The sequence below is a fragment of the Elephantulus edwardii genome, unplaced genomic scaffold (assembly GCF_000299155.1).
Source record: "Elephantulus edwardii isolate Elephantulus edwardi_28Jun2011 unplaced genomic scaffold, EleEdw1.0 scaffold00201, whole genome shotgun sequence".
Lineage (NCBI taxonomy): Eukaryota > Metazoa > Chordata > Mammalia > Macroscelidea > Macroscelididae > Elephantulus > Elephantulus edwardii.
The window spans coordinates 1,564,552-1,580,624 of record NW_006399951.1 but is presented as its reverse complement, the minus strand read 5'-3'; the positions used below and the strand labels follow the sequence as shown (position 1 = coordinate 1,580,624).

Genomic DNA, 16,073 nt, shown 5'->3' with positions numbered 1-16,073 from the left:
TCGTCATTTGGCACTAATGTTCTGATGGCCCTTTTTATTTCTAACTAAGGAATTCATTTTAGTTCCAGGTTCATATTTCTATTTGCCTATTAGAAATTGAAGGGAGCTCTGGTGACATACTTAGTACATAGGAAGTTGTGCTGCTGACCAAAAGTTGACACCTGTGCCCATGAGGCTCCATGAGGGGGGAAAGTGGGCAATTTTGGGTGCAGTTTATTGTCACCAGAAAACTTGCTGGAGGATCAGCTATGAATTGGTTCTGACTTTATGGAAATGACTTTGACTTTTTAAATTACTGAAATGTCAGTTTTGATGATTTTTTTTTACACCCAGTATATTAAAAATCAGAGTTTAATTTTCCGTTTCCTCCATTTCCATTTTTTTTCTTGGTCTATATTTTACATCTTAGCTCAGAATCCATTCATTTAGTCACTAGATCTGAAATCCTTAACTTTCATCCTGTGCCTTATATATCTATTTCATCTCAAGGTCCAAGTCATTTAAACTTAAAATTAACTCTTGAATCAGTTCTCTCCTTTTCGATTTTATCCCTTCATTCAGAGTCTACTGTTAGTTTAGATTTTCTTTGCACTGTTACTTTCGGACACTTTCTTAGTGTCCCCTTTCCATTCAGTTTACCCTCTAATATCAACAATATCACAAGCACAAACTTATAAATAAAAGATCAGTCGCATGATGATGAGTTTCAAAATACTCAATGACATGATTTCCTTTTTTAAAATTTTGATTTTATTATTTTTTGTGTGTGCCATCAAATCGGATCTGACAGATATAGGAAGATATTGCCCTTCCTTCTCCAGCAGAACGTATGTTGCATTCAAAGTGCGTACCTCTGGGGTTGCAGTGCAGCTTCTTGCCACTAGGCCACCAGCGCTCCCTACTGACAGGATTTCTACTTAATTATCTTCCCTCAGACACATTAAACCTTGCGATCCCCAGATGATAGTGTTTTCTATACTGCTGCACCATTGCTGTACCCATGTGAAAACCCTGTTTTCCTGACCTTTCTGAATCTTTTTCTCCTTCTTGATCAATTTTAGCACTTACTCCTCTTAGTTTATTTTGTAAATATAATCCTAATAATTCTTAATCAACCAAATATCATAACCTCTAGTACAGGTTGTTTTAAAAATTATGACTCCTTTGACCCTATTTAATAAACAATTTATCACAATCTGTTCCCTAAAGACTTGGTTTCTGATTTTCTCCAAGCCTTGAAAGATTGGAAACTAGTGCTTTTTTTTTTTTTTTTGTCTCTCTGATAGTATATTCATTGCATGACTATTTATTTATTTACCTGTCTGCTTCTCTAATAGATACAAGGCCCTGGAAGGCAGAGAACATGTTCTATTTCTTTTGTATCCCATCTTCTCGCACTGTCCCTGAGACTTCTGTCAGTCAATCATTGCAGAAGAGTCAGAACTGACTCATAGCTGACCCTCCAGCGAGTTTTCAGAGGCATAGGAGATTGACCCTCTCTTCCCTGCAGAGCAGCTGGTGGATTCAGACTGCCTGCCTTTGGGTTGACAGCGCAGCTGCCTAGCTACTAAGCCACCAGAGCTCCCTGTCCCTGAGCTGTAGAAGATAATTTAATTAATGCTTCCGGAATCAAGAATACATTTATCTTGCCTTATTCCTGCCATTGCAATCTTTTATAAAACAGACATTTGATAAGTGGGTATCTTTATTTTGGAACTACAAAAATCTGTAGTAATTTCCCCATTTATAGAGTTTAATGAAATTATAATCCTGAGCTAAGTCTGCATTTCAGCAATTATTATTGTATAAATGCAAGGTTTTTTTTATTTGATTTTTTATTAGTTTTGGGTTTTAATAGTTAAAAATGTAATGTGCAAAAAAATCAGTATTTACATGGACAATTTGTTTGTTTGTTTTAGACGAAACTGCATTTTAGCAGATGAAATGGGTCTTGGAAAAACTATTCAATCAATTACATTCCTCTACGAAATCCTTCTGACTGGTATACGTGGACCTTTCCTGATTATAGCTCCACTTTCTACTATTGCAAACTGGGAGAGAGAATTTCGTACCTGGACTGATATTAATGTTGTGGTTTATCATGGGAGCCTGATTAGCAGACAGATGATACAGCAATATGAAATGTACTTCAGGGACTCACAGGTGTGGTGCTGATAGTTTTTTATCATAACGAGTTTCAAAGATCAGGTTCAAATGTGCAACCGTTACGCAGCAACTGCTTTCAAATGTAGGAGATATTTGGGTCTAAGTTATGTCCTTTATTATATTTAAAAATATTTTAGTAGCTTAAGAGAATAATGACCACAAATAAATTTCATGTTCTCTTTAATCCATCAAAAAGGCTGATTTATACACATACACAATTTAACTGTATTCCTTAAATTTTTTTCAAACTGGAGTTCTTATTATACTATTAGGTTCTATTTCTTTAAGAAGAATAGCTATCTTTTTTGATCTTTTCTTTCACTTAAAGCTTCAACTCATATCTTCAATGAAGTAGTAATTTTAAAAGCCTGTGTTGTGAGATTATAGATTTTCTGTTTCATGGATTTAGATGTTGTTTTTTGTGCTGGTTTTAACATACTTTAATTCTTTCCCCTGTTTTCAGTTGGGTTTTTTTATTATCAGTTTTTGTGTGTGTGTCCTCTCTAATCAGATCTGACGGGTACAGGAGGAGATTGCCCCTCCTTCTCCAGCAGAGCATCCTCAGTTGTTACATTAATACTCTAAATAGTGCAATTTCCTCTTCTGCTTTCATCCAAAAGTCACATTTGTATTTTTCTTTGGCCTCTTAATCATTCGTGAAAGAGTTCCCATTTTTTCCTAAACACACAGATCATAAAATCAAGAGACAGGAAAGAATTTTCTACCTGTAAGTTTAAACTCGAGCTCATGAAGTGCCAAGTTTTAGTCTTAAGTGAGTTCTTTATTAAGACACAGGAAAAGAGTTAAAAAAATAATCTCCACAAAATTGTACATTTCATAGAAATTGTTCATCACCTGATACTGTTCTGTCACTTCAACAGTGACCAGGTCATGAGATGAACAGAGGTTGAGGTAAGGTAATGTCTGTAGCCTTTACTTAAGGTCAATTATTTTCTACCTATTTGAATCTTGAGATGGATGAATTAACTCTATTTATTCTTTTAACTTTATTTTTACCTCCTAATTTTGAAATTGAAACATATCCATGAATATTAAAGAACTATAAAACCCTTTAATTACTATCATTTCTATTAAGTGCTGCCATCATTTAGCCTTAGGGAGTATGTAATAATCTTACTTTGGTTATTATCTAATTTCCTTTATAGTGCTTCATTACTCTTTTATTTATATATTTGTAGACTTTTAGAGGTGCATGGTGATAAGTTCTTTTCTTTTGACGTTGTTGCCCTGTGCTGTCCAGTCAGAGCCAACTCATGGTAGGCACTCCAGTGTAAATTGCCTGGGAGGGTAGAACCTTTCAGTTAGTGGTAATGCCATTCCTTACTAGACCATCAGGTATTCTTCACAAGGTCAAGTTATTATTTTAATATGTCTTAGGAGTTGAATATAAATATAGTACAAATTTTAAAGAGTCTTGCTATGTGAGAAACTAGATGTTAAGTTAGAACTGACTCGTAGCCCACCTTCCAGTGGACTTCTCAAGCTCTATATCGTGTGGTTGGAAGCAATTGCCTCTTTCTCCTCTGGACCTGCTGGTGAGTGCAGATCACCAGAGAGGTACCTCCTTTGATTTAGCAGTGCATCTTTATGGACTGTGCCACTATAACTCCATGTATGTTAAAAATGTTTTAAGCCAGATGTCACTCTGCTGAGTCAGAAGGTGAAGAGTTGCACTGTCATTGCAGGGCAGGTGGTTTGGATCCACTGATGTGATGGCACCCTAACAACAGAATTTTATCTGTAAACCTTTTGCATTTCAAAAGATAATGCAGTGTAATCTCAGATAATGAAAGAAATCTATTTTTTTATGTCTAGAAATAATGTTTAGAATATTTCTCAAATGTAATTATTTGACTATTTAACTTCAGCTTTTCTAGTTATTAAATAACTTAAAATGACAGATAGAAAACTATGCCATTAATTTATAAATTGTTCTCAAAAAATATGATAGCAAAAAATAACACTAATATCACAAATATATTTTGAATATATTTGCCAGACTATGTCCTAAATAGTCTACAGATAGAATTTTACTTGTAGTATGCATTCATGCCTCATTTATTGACATAGTTACATTTCAAAGAACAGATTGTTGCACAAAAATGAGAGTTATGTTGAAATAACCACATCAGATTGCAGAATGTATGATGGATCCATCATTACTTTTGACTATCAGTTTGGATCATTATGTAACTGACAGATTATATCATCACATGGCTGATAAATTACAGAATTCCATCACTTCCATACCACTGATACCCTGCCTTAGCCAAGTTGACAGATACCTTAACCACCACAAGTAGCAGTGCTCTCACATCACACCATGGCATTCATTACTGCCAAACATGTTAATACATGAAAAAGTGAATATTCTTTTACCATTGCTCTAAATATGATATGCCAAGTAATAAGATCATTTGTTGTTTGTGTGTTCGCGGAGTCGAGAGAAGACCAAAGGGTCACTGCTCTCCCAAGCAAATGACACTGAGAGATTATAAAGCCTCTTCTTACATTAGCAGAAAATCAAAGCTTACCGTAAAATATGATCTCGTAGTGTCGGTAAATGTTTAAACAGAAGGAATAAAGCATGGGTAATATGGAACAAAGCATAGCTGATATGAACAGATTTCAAGAAAACATCTTTGTATTCATGAACAAGGTACTGCATTCTCAACAACCTTATCAAGAACTTTAGAAAATAGTCTTTGTTTAGCAGAGACCTTCCAGATCCCCTTCATGGTGATAATATGCTCCAGGGCTGAGACTGCTTTCAGTCCCGTCTGTTCTTACTTCTTTATACTTCCTTTAATGATGGTCTCCTCGCATTATTTTTCAGTTAATAGCAACAGTATCCAAATTAGTATAACCTATAATAGTGTAAGTTAATACTAATCAAAATAAAATTTCTATGTCTATCTTAACTTTTACTCTCTCTTAGTTCTTAGCCATTTTGATTTCCAAACCTAATCTTTAAAATTTTAGGTATTCATTCTATCCTATATTAACATTTACTCCTCCTCAAACCTCTTTACAGATTTTGTCTCCTTTTTACTAGATGTAAAGTTAGAAGTGACCTAGAACTCAATTTTCATACTCTTTTCTATTTGTATTCATTCTCCCAGAGATATCCGAACTCTGGAGTTATATACAAATCCCTTTCTGATTTATTTTGATACTAGATAGACATTTCAAATTTGACACATACAAAACAAAATGTTGACAATCATTTTGATGAATACCAACACTAGTTTCCAGCTGATTTAGCTAAAAACATTAGTGTCAAATATAAAACCTCTCTTTGTCTTTTCATACCTATTTGTATTCTTTATTGGCTTTACCTGCAAATATATCCAAAACTAACTACATCTCATGTCTTCTAATGATGATTGTTTGCATATATTGTTATGACAGCTTCATAATTTTCTTGAATCCTCTCTTTGACTTGTTTTAGGCTATTTTCACACAGCAGCAGTATTTATGCTTTGTAAACATATGTCAGGTCATGGCAATTCTTATTTGAGAATTCTTTTTCTTCAGAGTAAGAACTAGAATGATTACACTTTTAGTCCCAACACAGTCTTACCTCATCCCTACCTCAGCCACTCTGGTTTCTTTGCTTGACTGTGACTGCTGCCAAGAATTCTTTCATCATAAGACCTTCACACTTAAGCTTGTTTCATCCACCCATGTTTGCTATTCTAAAGATCAACATGATTTTCTCTCATCTTCAAGTCTTTGTTCAATAGTCACTTCTTAGAAAAATCCTCCTTGCTACTGCATATGAAATGATAATGATCTCTGTCCCTCTGTTATCTATTTGATACTGTATTTTTACTTTACGTTTTTATCATATATTTACTTATTTTCAGCTTTGTTTCCTTAATTATTGTACTAGCATTAGAAAAGAAACATTGGAATATGCATTCCACTAGGGTAAATATTTTTGGTCTTTTAAAAATTATTATATGTTCAAGAACAAGAACAAAGTCTGGCACATAGACCTTGAATAAATTATTTGAATGACTTAATTTTGATTGTAGTCACTTATATGCCTTTATATCTCTGCATTTATAGGTATAATAGATGAACAATCATACTGAAATCTCACCAGACTTTAACATGATGATTTCTTAAACTTTTTATCAGTCTTTTCATATATTATAGAAAAAATGTTAATAGGAAAAATTTATTGGGATGCAGTTATAAATTTGTGATTATGTTGGCATTAATTTTAACACTTTAAATATATGTTTTAATATAGTTGTAATTATAAAACTCCTCATTTAGGGAACTATTTATACACATGTTAAAATGTCTTTGGAAAATGTGTTACAATAAATGTCATTAGTTCCATTTTTATACTATTTCATGTGAATTTATTAAAATGAAATTAACCAACACTCTAACAAATTCTTGTATCTGATAATATATTATTAGGGGCGTATCATTCGAGGTGCTTACAGATTCCAAGCCATCATCACCACTTTTGAAATGATTCTTGGAGGCTGTGGAGAACTTAATGCAATTGAGTGGCGATGTGTGATTATTGATGAAGCACATAGGTTAAAAAATAAAAATTGTAAACTCTTAGAAGGTTTGAAACTCATGAATCTGGTAAGTAATAAGTGTCATTATTTTTGTTTAATTGAATTTCTTAGATAATAACATGTCACAGAGAAGCAGAGCTAATCCAAAAGTTTTACTGTCAGTGATAATATAGATTTCTTGCATTAATTAATAAGGAAAATATATATATACACACACAGTTATATATGGTTTATATATATGTAAAGTGTACAGCTACATACACAAATATTTTATTTGGAATTTATTGTTCTCTAGTTAGATTATGACTACGACTCGACTCAACAGCACTTAACAATAACAGTCAGATTATTTAGTTTTGTTTTTGTTTTTGTTTTTTTTTAATTTTTTTTTAAATTTTATTATTTTTGTGTGCGTGTACCGTCAAATTAGATCTGACTGGTACAGGAGGAGATTGCCCCTCCTTCCCCGGCAGAGCATCTGGTGGATTTGAACCGTGCACCTCTGGGATTGTAGTTGCAGCTTCTTGCCACTAGGCCACCAGAGCTCCCCAGATTATTTAGTTTTTTAATGGGTTGATATTGTTCTGTGTGTAATTATACTTGAAGTCTTGAGTCTAGTTAGCCCTTTCCATTCACGGATTGTACCTTAGATTACTTAAGAATTCTTCTCATGTGAATAGTAAAATTATTTTCTTGTACAAATTATCAGACCAAGAGCACTTCGATACAATAAAATAGAAAAATTTTATTTTTAGTAACTATTCTTGTAAGATTATTTAGAACAGATTTTAAATAGCATGAGTAGGTAAAATTAATTTGCTGCAAAATAAAATATTACAATAATGATTAAAAGTTTTTAAAACTTTACCCCAAACTAACCACAATGTAAAGTTTAAAACAAAAAAAATTGCCACGTGATCATTCTGTATCTCTCTCCTACTCACATATAAAAAGACTAAAAGCAAAGTTTCTCAGAAGAAATAAGAACCAGATGCACCAGGCTGCCTCTTTCGGAGTGCAGAAGATCCAAACTCCATCCAATCCCATAAGTCCCTATCAAGCCAGTCTTAAGAGACTGAGAGCCAATAAATAATAGTTCCCACCTTAGATTCATTTGCTCACTTATCCCAGCAGCATCCATAGGTTGGGGTCTACCTGACTTTCCAGGAGTGTTCCCCCCTATTTCTATACATTTCTCTTTGTTTCTTTCACAAGGACTGTCTTTTATCAACTGTGTCTCCTTTGCATCACCTTAGTAATCCTTTTCACTCAGTTTCCTAAATTACTATTTTGTGTATATCCATTCACATATTATTAGCAAGTGGTGAAAAAAAAGCACTCTAGTGTTAACACGTTTCAGGAATTTTTAGAAAGTGATTGATTGGGAGAGGAAGAATCTTGGATAGATTGGTATTTTGAGTTCATTCTTAAAAACTTAAATAGTATTTCCTTCTCTATCATTAAATATTTGGAAACTTAAATTCACTCTCATAGAATTGTTTTCACTTTGATATTTTATGTTAATTATCCTTGTTTTATATAGGAACACAAAGTGCTTTTGACTGGTACCCCTCTCCAAAATACAGTTGAAGAACTTTTCAGTCTGCTTCACTTTCTTGAACCCTTGAGATTTCCCTCTGAATCAACATTTATGCAAGAATTTGGCGACCTGAAAACAGAAGAACAGGTATCCTACCAACCTTTTTAATAAATATCTCAAATTTTTAATCATTATAGTTCGTTTTGTTGTTTGTTCTCATTTGTTAAATAACGCTGTGTTGTGTTTGGTTTTGTGGTTTTTTTTTTTGTTTTTTAAATGTAGGTACAAAAACTTCAGGCTATCCTAAAGCCTATGATGCTCAGGAGATTAAAAGAAGATGTAGAAAAGAAGTTGGCACCTAAGGAGGAAACCATCATTGAAGTAGAACTTACTAATATTCAGAAGAAATACTATCGGGCTATTTTGGAGAAAAACTTTTCATTTTTATCCAAAGGAGCGGGACAAACTAATGTCCCTAACTTGGTTAATACCATGATGGAGCTCAGAAAGTGCTGTAATCATCCATACCTTATAAAAGGTAGCTACCACGAATTAGAGAAAAATACACTTTATATTAACAAGTAATCATGAGTAAACAACCTACCAATACTGATGTAGCAATCCTGACATCAAAAGGGAGGGATCTTGTATTTCCTCACTCTGGATTTTATAGGAATTACAAGTATTTCAGAGCCACTTCATTGAAAACTGCCTTAATGCACTGGCCCTTCACCAGCTCTCTGAAAGAAAAAGTCACAGGCTCCAGACTCGTTGAAAACAACTCCTTGCAAATCTTCCAGCACATTTCCAAGGCTATAAATCACATGAGACAGGTCTGCCAGTCTTTCTCCCGTGAAGTAGCTCATGCATTCTAACTAACAAATGTCTGTTGGCAGCACAACACTTACTTCTGCTATGCCGTCCAGACTCCTCTTGCTTTGATTTTTAGCTTGTAGTGACTCTGAACTTCTCCGACGCCATCTTTGAAATCTTTACCGTGTTCAAGTCCATTGTTGCGGTCATTTCGTATGTCCATCTTACTGAGGGTTTTCCTCGCTTTTGCTAACCCTCTGCTTTTCCAAACAAATAGTCTTTTCTCCAAGAATATAGGAATTTATCCAGTAATATAACGAATTATTAATGAAATAAAATTATAAATAATATAAATCTAATAAAAGTGATGTAATTGTCATCAATGGAATACTAATCTGGATTAAAAAAGAAAACAAATGGACATTGCTTATTTGTGTATACATAAAGTCAAGGCATAGTCTAGTACTTTCAGTTATGTTGTGGATAGTGCTGAGTATATGTTGTGAAGGTTTTTGTGTTCTTTGACAGGTGCTGAGGAGAAAATTTTGGAAGAATTTAGAGATACTTATAATCCAGCTGCTTCTGACTTTCATCTTCAAGCAATGATTCAGTCTGCTGGTAAATTGGTTCTTATTGATAAATTACTTCCCAAAATGAAAGCAGGAGGTCATAAAGTGCTCATATTCTCTCAGATGGTACGCTGCCTTGACATCCTGGAGGACTATCTTATACATAAAAGGCAAGGCATAATTTATGCATTTCATTTTGTTATAAACTGTACAAAATATTTATTAGGTTTTGTTCTGTTGTTCTTTACTCATCTTTGTCCTTCTTTCCATATAAGAACTCATTTAAACTTCTGTGTAGGAAGTGCTTAATCTTAAGGTTTTTATTAATGTACTTCTCTCATAATATTAAATTAGACTAGGAAGACTAAATAAGCAAACTTTCAAATAGTCAGGTATTTATTGAACGAGAAGTGGGTTTATCAGTGTACATTTTACATGATTTATAAACTTTCTGGTAATGATGTTTAAATAACTCATATTTAACATGACCATCTTAGAGCCTTTAGTAGATCTTTAGTAGATCTACTTCATTGTTATAATTAGGATCTTAATCCAGTGTACTTTGACTGTTATTGTAAACTATAAGATTTGTAAATATGTTTACTCTTTTCTGGTTTAATACTAGTAATACTAGTAGTACACACACACACACATAGAGGACAGTGTACTAATTGTATATATATATGTACATACAGGACAGTGAGACTATACAACCTGCAAAGACTATGTGATTTCATTTGCACTTTTTCATTATTATTTCTAGCTCCATATCAGTGTTAATGTGTCATTCCTTTTAGCCTCATTTAAAAAATCTGTTATTCTTAATTTTATACCATATACATGGAAGATACGTTAAATTGCAGTGTTAAAAAAAATAACCATTTTATAATTTCCTACATCTCACAAAAAAGTTTTCTATTTACATAAAGCTTTTTATATCTGTAAATTACATTATAATTAACTTCATGGAATAGAACCAAGTTTATTTCTTTTCATAAAAAAAAAAACCCAACTGTGGGGGTGGAAAGTTTGTTAAAAACTGCACCCTTTATATCAGAGATAGGAGAGATTAGGAGGGGAACACCTCTTGAAACTACCTAATTAATCATATGTAGAAGGAACTGTCTTGAGCCTAAAGAGAGACGGATCAGCATGATACTTTGTACTTTCAGTTTGCGCTAGGTGATAGACTACAAGTTTAGAAATGATGAAAGTGGTAGTATTGATTATAGAGAGTATCTGTGTGCTTATATCATTAAATTTTGCGAAGTATTCATTATACTCAGATCAAATTGTACCGATTTTTCTCATTTTTGTTGTTATGTGTTATCAATTTGACAAATGTAGCTGCCCCTTCAGTGGTTTTTCAGAGGCTATAAATCTCTAATACTGCTTCTTATGATAAATAGTAATATAAAAACACTGGCTTTACATTTGATATTTTCATCTTGTAAATGTTTTTTTGTTTAATAGATATTTATATGAGCGAATTGATGGAAGAGTCAGAGGGAATCTCCGACAGGCTGCTATAGATCGATTTAGTAAACCTGATTCGGATCGATTTGTCTTTCTCCTGTGTACCCGAGCTGGTGGATTAGGCATCAACTTAACTGCAGCTGATACATGTATAATTTTTGATTCTGATTGGAATCCTCAAAATGATCTACAGGTAAATAAATTCTTTGCCTAAGAGAGACAAAAGAATTTTTAACTTAATTGTCTTAATTAGAATGACAGGTTACAAAGTCATATTGGTTTTTCAAGCAATCAATTATAGACTTTTTGTTTTATAACGTTAATTGCCATTGATTCATGTGATTCGTTAAATACAATGTCTCATCAACCAATAAACATGGGTGTGTGTATGTTAATTTGTTTTATAAACCTTACTTCTTTTGAGTGAATACTTAGGATTTCTGGATCAAATCATATTTATTTCCTAAAGAGTAGAATTTCCTAATCAATTACTTATGTACAAGTTGTGAAACTGAAGAAAATGAAAACAAGTGAAAAAGAACAAAAATAGGAACTTGAGTCTATCCCAACTGAATTTAAAAACCATCTCAAGACTAGACTTGTTGATGAATACTAATGACTGAAGGCCAAATTGTTGGATGGCATCAATAAGGGAAGCTAAAGATTATTACAAAGATACATTAACAAAACAAAAGGATGAAATGAGAGAGATCAACAGCACATTTTTAAGGGCAGCTGAAGAAGATAGTGTACAACATGTACAAGGAGTTGGAGTTACAAAATGAAATAAGATTTAGCTGCACATTTCTCAAGATGAAAGACCTGAAAAACAAATCCAAGTCTCAAGTTGCAATACCTAAGGATTTTATGGGCAAAGTCTTTAATGATAAAGAAAGCATCAAAAGAAGTGGAAAGAATACACAGTTACTATACTAAAAAGAAATGATCTACAATGAAGCATTCTGGAAGTAGCCTGTAATCAGTGCCTGTGGTAATTAAATTGATGGTATTCCAATTGAGGTGTTTTGACAAACTAATGCAGGCCTGGATGTGCTTACCCAGTCAATGCAAAAACTTTGGAAGCCTGGTTAACTGACTGGCAGAGACCCGTATTATTTTCTCCTTCCCCCAGAAATGTAATCCATCAGAGTAGTCAATGCCTTGTTTTTTAGATCCCCATATCTTTCCCATTTTCTTTACCCTCTCCAAATGGTGTGACTCTGTGATTATCCCCCTGTCCTGCTTCACCCCTGATTAGAGTTATTTAAAAATGGCTGGAACGGAACTTGCAGAAATTGAACCATACAGAGCTTGCAGAAATTGAAGCTGAATTCAGAAAAGGCTGGAGAACGTTGACTCAAAACTTACACAAAGACAGAAAAAAAATGCCAGAATTAAAAAAAAAAGGAACAACGCTGCTTGCTTTAAAGTCAGCAAATGTGTTTGTATAAAGGTGTTTGAGGGTTATATACCTATTCAGTCTGGGTAATGAACAAATCGTCTAAAGAGTTGCATTTTAAAAATTTATTTATTAATTTTAATGAACGTTTACAGAGACTTGGGATTTCCAGCAATTCTTTGTTGCACTTTTCTCCCTGCCCAGCCCCCCGCCTCACCCCCAAAATCACTCTTCTCCTTGAAAAGAAAAAGAAAAACTTTGTTATTCAGTCTCTCCACCCAAGTTCAGTCCACCATGTTAGGAAAGTTAGAAGAGGTCAGCCAAAAATTCAGAGTTGACTGGATGGCCCTAAGAACAAAAATGTAATCCTTTGAAAGTCTTAACAGTCTAAGAATAACATTTTAAATAAGTGAAACTTTTAGGGTATTAATGGTACACAAATAATTATTCATCAACTTTTTATGTGCATTGACTAGAGGTACGTTATTGCACGGTTGGGGTTTTTTTACAAAATACTATAGAATTTCATAATTGTAGTGACAGGTTTACATCTGATGAGGATCTGGGAAATCTATGAGAATAGAAATAAGAACTATTGAGAATTATGCTGCAATTTGCCTTGTTTAAAATAGCTGTAATACCAGTGGTAAATTGTTCCTGAGACTTGCAGTTCATTGCCGCTGGAATCAGGCCCAACTCACAGTTAACCCTCCAGTGAGTTGCAGAGTGCATAAATCACAAAGGAGGAAATTGCCCGTCGCTCATGTGGATTTGAACTTTCTGCCTTTGCCTTGCTTACACAAAGGTGGCAACACTTCTGGGCATTCCGATCCAGCAGCAACTCTTCCTATCTAATGTACAGGTCAGGAAACCCATCGGAGGGTTAGCTTATGACTATATCAGGCTTAAATACAGATTGCATTTTTAAACTACTCATTATTGTAAGTACAGGTAATGAATAGTATGTAATTCAAAGTATGAAAAATTTACTTGAAATGTATAGGTCTTATTGTCCTTTCTTCTAAGGAGCAGTCTGGCTCCACGTCTTGCAAGAAAGATTTATTTTTAAAGTGCAATGTATAGTCCTCATTGCTCACCAGCATTACATTTCCAATGCATCAATTTTCCTTTATCTTCCTTACTCGTTTTCCAAGTTTAACACTCATATGCAGTAATTAATTGAAAATGTTATTGGTTTGCTTAGGTGCACTTAGTATTTTTAGCACTTTAAAGAGCTATTTGGTAACACATATACACAGTGCAGGGCATAATTTGATTTCTTGACTGTTTCCATGTTTATTGATTGTGGACTCAATTAATATGAAATCTTTGATAATTTCAGTCTTTTCTCCAATAGTAATGTTACTGTCAGTTGTTAGGATTTTTGTTTTATGTTGCGATACAATCCTTACTAAAGGCTTTATAATCTTGGAACTTCATCAATAAGCATTTCATTTTCTAGAAGTAAGCACATCACAATTTTTTGTTGAGTGTTTTTCCATATCTTTTTCACATGTTGTAGTTATTATGTGCTTTGGGTTGTACCAGACTCCACAGGTTTTCTGAGGAAGTACATCACATGGGGAAAGAGTACTCGTCTATCTCCTTGAAACAGCTCGTGGTTTACAACCGCGTGTCTTTGGGTTGGCAGTGTAGCTCCTTAGCCATAAAGCACCAGAGCTCCCTATTTTTTACATAGTGCAGCAAATATTTGTTTTCAATCTTAAAAAAATCCATCCATAGACAATTTGCCATTCTAGTATTATACTAATAGTACATTCTTTTTTCATTTTTTTTAAAAAAGAAAGCCCAACAACTGTTCACCTGTTATGTCTTCTTCTTCTGTGAAATAAAAACTTAAATTTTGGCCTATTGCAACTTGTGGAATCTTTTCTTGTCAGAAATCCTACCTTGATTTTTAAAGACTTACAGCTTTTTTTTTTAAAGCAATTGGTGTATAAACATTCATACCTGTTTTCTATTTCTTCAGGATATTTTACTATTAAATTAATTTGGAGTTAAATAAATATAACAATAACTTTTTCTTTTTTTCTTTCTTTCTTTTTTTTTTTTTTTTTTGTTTTAATAGGCTCAGGCTCGTTGTCACCGAATTGGTCAGAACAAAGCAGTTAAAGTCTACCGACTTGTAACTCGTAACTCTTATGAGAGAGAGATGTTTGACCGAGCCAGTTTGAAACTGGGTCTAGATAAGGCTGTATTACAGAGCATGAGTGGAAGAGAAAATAATGTTGGTGGTGTACGTATATTTTTCTTCTTCATTTTGTGTTTTTGTGTTGGTTTTTCTTACGTTTAATTTTACCTTCAGTGATATATTATCAATTTAAAATGTACTGGATCTTGGGTAATATGCTTTTATTATAGAAGGCATCCCTCAGAATAGAATTATGTTTATTTTTGCATCCTCTCTTGTCTTATAGTGCTTGAAAATTCTACAAACGTAGAAATTCTTTATTTTTTTTTTAAAAGATATGTTTTTTGGCATAACAGAAATTTGAATAGTTTACTGTGTTATTTTCGTAAGTGGTTTTCAGATAATTTTTTAGTGTCAGATATTGGCATTGACTTTTTTCTGTTGTAAATGTTGGGCTTTGAGGACAATTTTTCTGCCTTAGGATGTTCATACTTTGTTACATATCTTGTTAATATTTGAATCACATAACTCAAATAAATTTAATAGGCTATGGCTTCTTGGAGTTTGGTATTTTATTGGTTCTTTTTTGTTTTTGTTTTTTATTTTGTTGGGTTTTTTGTCCTGAAGCCAGTTCAGGCATGTGTGTGTTTTGTTGTGTTTGTTTTTTGTTTTAAGATACACAATCATGAAAAGTAAATAAATTAAAAAGTCAATGATATGTAACAGTGTATTCTTTCATGTAGTTTTCAGTTCTTTGCATCCCATATCCGAAATAGCTTTTTGTTACCTGACATTTTTAATAGATCTTTCTTCATGCTACTTTTTTTTTTAATTTAATATTCTCAGATTCAACAACTTTCTAAAAAAGAAATAGAAGACTTGCTTCGGAGAGGTGCATATGGTGCCATTATGGAAGAAGAAGATGAAGGCTCTAAATTCTGTGAAGAGGATATTGATCAGATTTTACAGCGTCGTACAAAAACTATTACAATTGAATCAGAAGGACGTGGGTCCACATTTGCCAAGGTAATTATGAGTAGCAGCTTATCACATCATCACTGGTGGAAAATGTTGCCATCTCATAATCTAATTATTTGCAGTACATCTTAATATTCAGATATACTTAATAACTTAATGTCATTCTAGCAGCATGCTCCAACCCCCCTATCCCCGAACTTTGTTGTGTTTTTTTTTATTAAATTTTATTCGTTTTAATGAACATTTACAGAGATTTTGAGTTTTCATTCATTCATAGTTGCACTGTTTTCTCCACCCTCCTCCCCAGTTTGTTCTTCTTCCCCCCCACTATGTCTGTTTTAATTGTCCAATTGCCACAGTGCTTGTCAAAGCCAGTTCTGATTAATCTCCTTTGTCAGTGTGTCCCTTGCCA

General features: G+C 33.5%; 1 protein-coding gene across 2 annotated transcripts in view; it reads left to right on the top strand.

Moving 5' to 3' along the window:
• Nucleotides 1-16,073, top strand: part of CHD9 (chromodomain helicase DNA binding protein 9) — a 164,533-nt gene that overhangs the window by 100,902 nt on the left and 47,558 nt on the right. For both annotated transcript variants that reach the window (XM_006897101.1, XM_006897100.1), the window contains exons 12-19: nt 1,920-2,163; nt 6,625-6,801; nt 8,278-8,421; nt 8,557-8,812; nt 9,616-9,826; nt 11,130-11,325; nt 14,621-14,788; nt 15,530-15,709. In XM_006897101.1, the coding sequence (XP_006897163.1) occupies nt 1,920-2,163; nt 6,625-6,801; nt 8,278-8,421; nt 8,557-8,812; nt 9,616-9,826; nt 11,130-11,325; nt 14,621-14,788; nt 15,530-15,709 (1,576 nt within the window). The remainder of the gene's footprint in view (nt 1-1,919; nt 2,164-6,624; nt 6,802-8,277; nt 8,422-8,556; nt 8,813-9,615; nt 9,827-11,129; nt 11,326-14,620; nt 14,789-15,529; nt 15,710-16,073) is intronic.